This window comes from Aplysia californica, unplaced genomic scaffold (assembly GCF_000002075.1).
Source record: "Aplysia californica isolate F4 #8 unplaced genomic scaffold, AplCal3.0 scaffold00038, whole genome shotgun sequence".
In the NCBI taxonomy this organism is placed as follows: Eukaryota; Metazoa; Mollusca; class Gastropoda; order Aplysiida; family Aplysiidae; genus Aplysia; species Aplysia californica.
Window position 1 is genome coordinate 45321 of NW_004797308.1, and position 8524 is coordinate 53844.

At 39.4% G+C, this 8524-nt stretch overlaps 1 protein-coding gene across 1 annotated transcript in view; it reads right to left on the reverse strand.

Moving 5' to 3' along the window:
- LOC101852600 (NADH dehydrogenase [ubiquinone] 1 alpha subcomplex assembly factor 3) overlaps nucleotides 1–8524 on the reverse strand; it is a 12917-nt gene that overhangs the window by 1397 nt on the left and 2996 nt on the right. Inside the window, exons 2-4 of the mRNA XM_005091936.3 lie at nucleotides 7583–7769; nucleotides 6577–6643; nucleotides 1036–1136 (exon numbers count right to left, since the gene is read on the reverse strand). Of these exons, the coding sequence (XP_005091993.2) occupies nucleotides 1036–1136; nucleotides 6577–6643; nucleotides 7583–7769 (355 nt within the window). The remainder of the gene's footprint in view (nucleotides 1–1035; nucleotides 1137–6576; nucleotides 6644–7582; nucleotides 7770–8524) is intronic.

Below are 8524 nucleotides of genomic sequence, written 5' to 3' on the forward strand. Positions count from 1 at the left end.
GGGAGGGAGGGAGGGAGGGAGGGGAGCTCTCAGCTCTAAAATTCGAATACATATATATGTACATGCAAATAACCCAGCAAAAAGACATTTTTTAAACACAGATCACACAACAGAATCATTTCCCTGAAGTTGGGCAGTCACAGCTATTTTAACACAGGAAACCTGTTAAACCACCAGCCCTGCTATTCCACCAACTCCATGCTCGTCCCAAGGGTTGTAGTATAACAAGGTTTGACTGTAAGTAGCTCATATCCATGTTCCAGAACATACTCGGTGCACTTTATAAACTATTAACGAAAACGAATTAGTGACTTGACTGATTTCCCACATGTCCAGCTCAAATGAAACAATTACACAGACCTTTGTCATAACCAGCAAACATTTGATTCTCTATCCCCTTGTATTTTAATTTCTGTCATTAGAGTCCATTATTTGATAATGCATGTGAACAAACCTTTCCCAATACATTCGCGCCATTCAAAACCCATACAGGTGGTTCAAACACTATTTTCACACTTCAAAACACCTGTCAATCAATCCTTACATTACCTATATTTCATATACAAACAACACAATCAGGCATTATCAAAACTTGCATGTGCACACCAAAATTGATGCGGTCAAACCCTCTCCCCATTACCAAACAAATACATGAGAAGCTGATCCACTCAAACAGCTTTTTGGGACTCTGGCTGGCTACTGTAGTGCATCACTATGGAAACTATACTGTACAGCACTTTTTAGAAAAATACCCTCCACATCAGATCCACAGTGCAGAATTTTGGCCTACCAGATCACAACAAAGAAGGGAAAAGCTGCACAGATCCATGTGTTTTATTGGTAGTCTCTGACAACTGAATATTCAATGCGAGGACCAGAATACATGGATTGCTGGTGTCTCTATAAATAAATTATTGACAGTCGTTGGCGAGGACCAGAAATTACAAAACATGTTTTTAACAATTAGATATTAAATTATTCTTTCGGTTTGACATAGTGCTGCCTGAGCCAAAACACATTAAGCTCTGCACTTACTGTAGGCAAAATCTCCACGTTGATTTTTTTGCTCCTCAAGTATCTGATTATTTCCTTATTTACAGTTGCATCCCAGTCTCCCTTACCAATGATCAAGATGTCTGAGGATAGAAAAGTGATCAGAAACATGTCAGAAAATCTTCAGAAATATAATATTACTACAGCCTCTACTAATCATATCATTATTATGTATACCGTATTTAAGTTACTGGAAAGTAGAAAAGTTTTAGGCTACACTGTGGCCTAAATCAGCTAAACCCCCCCTCCCTTACCTTATTTAGGCCACACTGTGGCCCAAATAAGCTAAACCCCCCTCCCTTATCTTATTTAGGCCACATCATATGGTAGATTTTTTTAACTAACCATGGATTCGGAAGGTCGAAATTCTACTGATCTTTTTATTTAGTGCGGGGGATTATTTCAAAATAGAGAATGATACTAAATGATAAGAGGACCAAGGGTAAGAGTTGTGTGTCTGTGTGTGAGTGTGTGTGTATGTGTGTGTGTGTGTGTGAGTGTGTGTGTGTATGTGTTTGTTTTGTGTGTGGTTGTGGTGAGAGAGAGATCTAGAGAGCGAGAGTAAATGTAATTGTGTGTTTGTATGTGTGTAATATGTGAATGTTATTGTGCGCATGAGTGTCTATCTCAGTTGTATGGTCCAAATGTACATTACAGTGGAATCCTGTTATAACGAGAGGTAGGGGACCGGAGCAAAATGTCTGTTATAGCAGAATTCTCGCTATAAGGGATCCAGTAATAAGTTCAAGGGAAACTGTAAAGTAGGCCTAATCTATGAGTTTGGTGTTCTGTTTATTTCCTTTTGCTATCTCCCCTGATGATTATTTTGTTCAACATGACTTCTAGGTCTTACTTGATCAAAAATCGAATCAGGTTTCTTCCTCTAGCGCTAGATCTAATCTAACGATGTGGACTGACAGCTCGGCGTCGGCGATCAGAAAGGAAGGGCTCTGAGCTAACTCACCCGCTGTGTTTTCCCCCACCCCACCACTCCCTGTGGTGCATTCTGTCTGCTTGCGCACGTCACACATTCGCTCCATCCATCACATTGCTGTGACCTCTCCATCCCCGCATCGGAGAAGTGAGAGGCATGGTAGGCCTTGATAATCTAAACTAGGCTTACGCTGGCATATCACACGATGCGTTCTGCTTGTCTGTGCAAGCCACACCCTCCCTACTCAGTCGCTCCGGCCTTCATTATTGACGCACATGGGCTCTCCTATTCTTTGTTTCGCAAGATCACAAACAAATTTCTCAACTGGCGAGGTTTTACGTTATGTATAATTGACCTATGCACTGTGCAGAACAGCAGCGATATTCCACTATAACCGACTCTCATGTTTGTCTGATAGCGCTATAGCAGTATTTTATTTACAAAGGTAAAGAGGAGAAAAAAACGGGGTTTTAGAATAGTGTCTTTATAACAGACTTCTCGTTTTTTCTGGACTCGTTATAAGTGGACTCCACTGTATTTTGTTGAGAATTTTACATAGAACTCAACGACAAAACACTATTATACAAAGTCACAGAAATATTATTTTTGTGCTTATTGAGGTGCAGTACAGGGTGATTTTACCTGCAAGGATAATTGGACAAAATGGGCAATATCTTTATAATGCTAATACTAATGGTCATATTTAGTTCTTCATTCTCTTTTTTTTTCTAACAGCTCATGGTTATTAAACGGATTCCTAATATTATGGGCATTCTTAAAACTTTTAAACTTGTTTTTAGCGCTTTTCTCAACGTAAAACGGATTCCGTTAAAAAGCAACAACAACAATGACCTTATCTTTCTTTTTCAAGGCTTTGTGCATACATTTGTGTGAAACTATTATATTCTATGCTTTCAAGTACAGTCCATGCCGGCTTTAAGCACGGTCATCGGGAGAAAGTTTAAGCGTGCTTAAAGGCGAAGCGTGCTTAAGTGCGAAGTAGACATAATCCAGAGATTTTCAGGTAGAAAATTTCCCGTGCTATTTCCCTTTGTTTGTAAGCAGGCCTATAGCGGTCCCGCAAAAGTGTGCACTGTTATTTAGACACCCGCCATGGTAGTTTTAGTTCGCCTGTTTGATTTTGTTTTGTGGTCGAATGGGAAATGAAAACTTAATTTAGACGGCCAGTCACGATACAGCACACTATGCCTACTGTAACACACTGCCTGTGCGTACCACTGCTCGCTGTGCCACTCATACCACCGCCTTCATCCCACCTCGCGCGTGATACACAATCAGGATTAATGGATAGCGAGGGTCAAAGGTGAAATCGCAGCCAGCCACCCTTTCTCGTCTCCCCTACCCTCTTTGTATTTTTTTTTTATCGTGTGTAGCTTTGCCCTAGGCCTAGGCTAGATCCTATGTCCGCGCGCACGGCTGTGTGCATCTCTCTACCTTCCTCTCTGCCCGATGTGAGTGTGTGTGTCCATCACTTGCGTTCTTTGTGTTTCTCTTGACACACTCCACTGCTGCGGTGTAAACTGTGTTCGAACTTCGATGTGTCATCATGAAAATATTGACTGTCTTGTAAATGAAGCGTGCTTGAAGCCGAAGTTACCGTGCTTATAGGCGTGTAATTTATATAGCAAAAATTCGGTAAGAGCCGTTTAGCGTGCTTGAGTCCGAAACGTGCTTAAGGCCGGAGTGCTTAAAGCCGGCACAGACTGTACATGAAAAAAGCTGATAAAGTCAAGCAAAATGTTCTTCAGAGACATAGATCTAGTAGTAGGCCCACTGGAACATTTTATAAACCGTGAAAAGATGACCAGAAAATAACAAAATTATCTTATGATCTTCACTTGCACTTGCAATTTTTTGGACAAATTATAGTCTACCTCATTATCTTTTTTTTCCCGCATTTTTCTTCACTATTCATGACAACTGGCATGTTTTTCAGTTACTATCAAGGAAGTGGATAGCCGGACCAAGGGGTCTACCATCTATCTAGCCCCAAAAGGATAGGTGGACCCCGGGGTCTACCTAACAAAATGCTGTTTTAGGATGTGAACCCCGGAGTCAGCGTAATGAAATAAGTAGATCTAGGTTTAACTAAGGATCGGTGGACCCCCGGGGTCAACATAGTGAAATAAGTAGATCTCAGTTTATTTTATAGTAGGACTGGCGGAGCCCGTGGTCAACGTAGTGAAATTATAAGTAGATCTGGGTTTAATAAGGATTGGTGGACCCCAGGGTCAACGTAGTGAAATCTGTAGATCTAAGTTTAATTAAGGATTGGTGGACCCTGGGGTCAACGTAGTGAAATAAGTACATGTAGATCTAGATTTAATTTTAAGGATTGGTGGACCCTGGAGTCAACGTAATGAAATAGGTAGGTTTAAGGTGGACCCCAGGGTCTACCTAACGAAATACTAGTTAGGTTTTAGAATAGGTGGACCATGCAGTCACCGTAGTAAAATAAGTAGGTTTAATCACGGTGTCCCGGGGGTCCACCAATCCTTAATTAAACCTTCTTATTCCTCTATGGCTATGGTGACTCCGGGGTCCACCAATCCTTTTAAAATTAAACCTACTTATTTCAACACAATGACCCCGGGGTCCACCGATCTTTAAAGAAACCTACTTATTTCACTACGGTGACCCCGGGGTTCACATCCTACAATCTAATATTTCGCTATGCAGACCCCGGAGTCCACCTATCGTCTACAGGACTATACTATTATCAATTTGCAATTTTCATTGATTAGCATTTTTTTTTTTTTATATTGAATCAGAGACTCACTGTCTAAAAAGTCCACTGCTGATGCCATTCTTATCAAAGAGAAGGCACAATTTGACTTTATGACATGTTAAAAAAAAAGAGTTTTAAAAATATCCAGAAAATAACATAAAATGATTGTATAGATCTAGATCTATACGTATTTTATTATATGTATATATATACTTAAAAGTAAAAGACCGAGCAGAGGCTTACAATGTAAATTCTGTGCTCTACAAGTAGAGAAAGTCTTAAGTTTGCGCAAAACAGATTTTAGAAAAAAAATTTGGATCTAATTATTGTAATAAAAGTACAAGTGATTGTTATGGTGAGATTTGTTATTATTAACTCTGGAAATACAGATAGTTGCTGAATCTAAAATTAACTAAAACTGTGCAATTCGTTTTATTTCAATTCCAAAGCCCAAAGGCATAGCAATGAGTTAGATCTAGCAGTTTTAGGCTCTCTGGCTGCCTTTCTAGCATAGGCCTGCTACTACTGATTCTAGACGGAATCTAGATCTAGCTATCACCTGCACTATTAAAGTCAAATATATGGTAAAATAAAAACAAAACTGTGAATCGCTTTGTCAGTCCGTACATCCCAATTGCCATAGCCGCACGTATTAATAGTTGAATAATTATACCGAAGCAACACGTTATCACAGTGTGCAGGGGAGAGCGGGGTGCCCGGGTCGCTGACCGGTCGATTTGGTGGTTCGGCTTTTGTAGATCTATGCATTTTTTAAGGAAAGCCCTTTTACTAGTACTAGATCTATTAGTGTTGTGAAAACTTCAACCTCTATAGCTAAGGCGTCAAAAGATGTTGGAAAATAATAATAGGTCTACGTCCTGAAGTTTCATAATTTATACAGAATAACACAGCCAGTAGTTTTTATTTCATCGAGTTATAAAAATGGCCTTGTAACTTGTTTTCAGAAGCAAATTTTAATAGTTCCAGTTCTACCGAATCGATTTTCACGCAAATTCAACAATTTTGATGACCTTTCTTTTCCTTTTAAAAAGATGTAGGCCTGTCGTATGTGGCAGTGCGATTAACACTAAGTTGTTCAGACCCATCAAAACACAAGGCTTCGTGGCCAATCACAAAGGTCTACGGGGCTTATCGAGGCCGATTAGCCCTGCCGCGTGCACGTTCACTAAACTGCCTACTAGATAGAATCTACTACCAAAGATTCTCTACACAATCTTTGCTACTACTACTACTACTAGATCTACATGTACTACTACGAGACAGTACGAGAGATGTACTACTACGACACAGTACGAGAGAGTGCCACCCAGGCAAAGATAGTGTAACTTTGACTCAGCCACGTTGTGTACACACTTTTTATACCCCAAATTTGACCTGGAAGTCCATTCGGAGGATTTGACCTTTTCACTTGACCAAAGTGTGCCAAAATGGTAGCCTAGATTTTGCCCCTCCATGAAGGAAAAATCTTGCCCTTATTCAAAACCATTGGGATTGAGCAAAATTTTGTGTATCGTTCTTTGTTCTTACAATATTCATTACAATATATATAAGTTGTACTCTGAGATAAAACTGTACTAAATGAGAAAGGTGTACCATTATGAAAGTGGCACGAACTCAGTTGCCTGAAAAGGGTGTCCCCCGGTAGTTTGAGCATGTGTGGCCTAAATAAGCTAAACTCCCCTCCCTTACCTTATTTAGGCCACCTGTGGCCTAAATAAGCAAAACCCCCCTCCTTTACGTTATTTAGGCCATATGTGGCCTAAATAAGCACTCCCAAAAATTTTCAATTGTACTATCTCAAGAAACCAGATGCCTTTACCTGGTTTTGGTTCCAGCAAACAGAAGAGAGACAAAGATTCTGGAGTAATTTTGTCTGCAGATGACACCTGCATTCACAGAAGATATTAAAAGAAAAAAACATTCATGTAAAAATTCACTTTCAATCAAAATGGGAATGGTTCTCATTATCAAAAGGTGCAATTAAATGTCTTTTTAAAAAAATGAACAGTCTTTGTCTGTCATTCTGGAATTAGTGGCCTTGCTAGTTATTGCTGAGAATTAGTGGCCTTGCTAATTATTACTGAACTAGAGTTCTTATGGATGAAATGGGTTCAATTCCAGTCAGATTGGCCAAACATGGTGTTTTTGACATAAACTTATACACACTGCAATTTCTCACTCCACTCATGAGAGACAAGGCTATCAATCACAACTCACTGGATGATAAACTAGGCTAGATTTATGACTAGATAGATCTATAGCCAGATGACCAAATGTGTAACGAAATATTGGAATCAGGCACTTGACAATTTTTTGACTAATGGCATATGAAGTTATTGGTATTATCTTAAAGCTTGTTCATTTGTCTTGCTTTAAGTGAAAAAATACAAATCTATCTGTAATAAAAGTAGAGATATCTGCCATTGAAGGAAATGGAAGTTGCCTGGTGTCAGACGTAAAATCAGCGAGAAAATGGTTGCTAAAATTTGGTGACTTCCAAAGCTAGAGTGTCCTTGGAAACAGCAAATTTACATTGTTTGTGCCTTTGGTCAATATTTCTCAGTAAAATCCACACAGAAATGTGTTTTTAAATGGACATAAAAGGTGTTGAGTTTAATAACAAAAAATCAATCAAAACAAAAGAGAGTGAGGCAAGATTGACTGAGGGGAGGAGAGGGGAATAGATAAAGAACGAAAGTGCTAGGCTCGCTAAGGTCATGGTAAGAAGAATACACTGTAGAATAACCTTTGACATTCTAAGAGCTCCAAGCTACCACGATTCAGCAATAGAAAAATAATTAAACATTTTAAACCCAAAAACTTACATTCCAGTGAAGAACAGCTCGAGGGAACAGGGCACATGGTCCGAGCACTCTAAATCCAGAAGTGAGACGGAATCCGTATGGGCTGAAAGCTTCTACGTATGTGTGGGTTTCATCTTCCTTTGTCATCAAAGAAATATTGGTTTTACTGTAGGCTTCACCATCAAAATTGTGGTGTCGGACTGATGTGCTGGAAAAAAAACGAAAAAAACCCAGGTCTATTATATTCAGTTGAAATTGTCCAATACTGCCACCAACTGTTGAGAGAAAAAGACAATGTCATTACCTGTATGTATTAGTATTATATTTTCAAATATATTTAAAAAACACAAGGGGGGAAGTGTGTAGTGGTCCTTTGTACATATGTGATTGTCTCAGACAGGTGGCCGTATGTAAGGGCTGGTTTGACTTATAAGCAGGAAACTGTCTAACATGAAACTGTTATAACACATAATTCATGAAAACATGAAAGGATTCCAAATCCTCCCCCCCCCCCTCCCCCTATATGATAAAAAAATTCCAGCAGATCTACATGAAAGAATTTTGGGCCATCTCATCATTCCTCGTAAACTTAGAATTATTCATCCAGGCTATAGTAAAGGAATGAAGGAGGTAATTACTCATCAATATAACTATTGCAAGGACCTGACCTGTATAAAAAAATGTGTGCCAGTAGTGCCAGTATAGTTGACGGTCTATCCCGATATGGTAGTCTACCAAAAGTCCCACTCGATCAACCATGGTCTCCTGTGATCTATGACGTCTAGCTTAATGTTAGTCCTACCTGACTAGCCATGGTAATGGTGTTTATAATAACGGTACATGTGGGGATGAGTGGACTGCTTCATTTTGCAGTGTCGTTTAGTAGATCCAACATTTTTGCGGTGGTGAAGATTAGGAGCTGTTCAAATATAATCTTACACCTTTTGGGGGACTTTTTGCCTC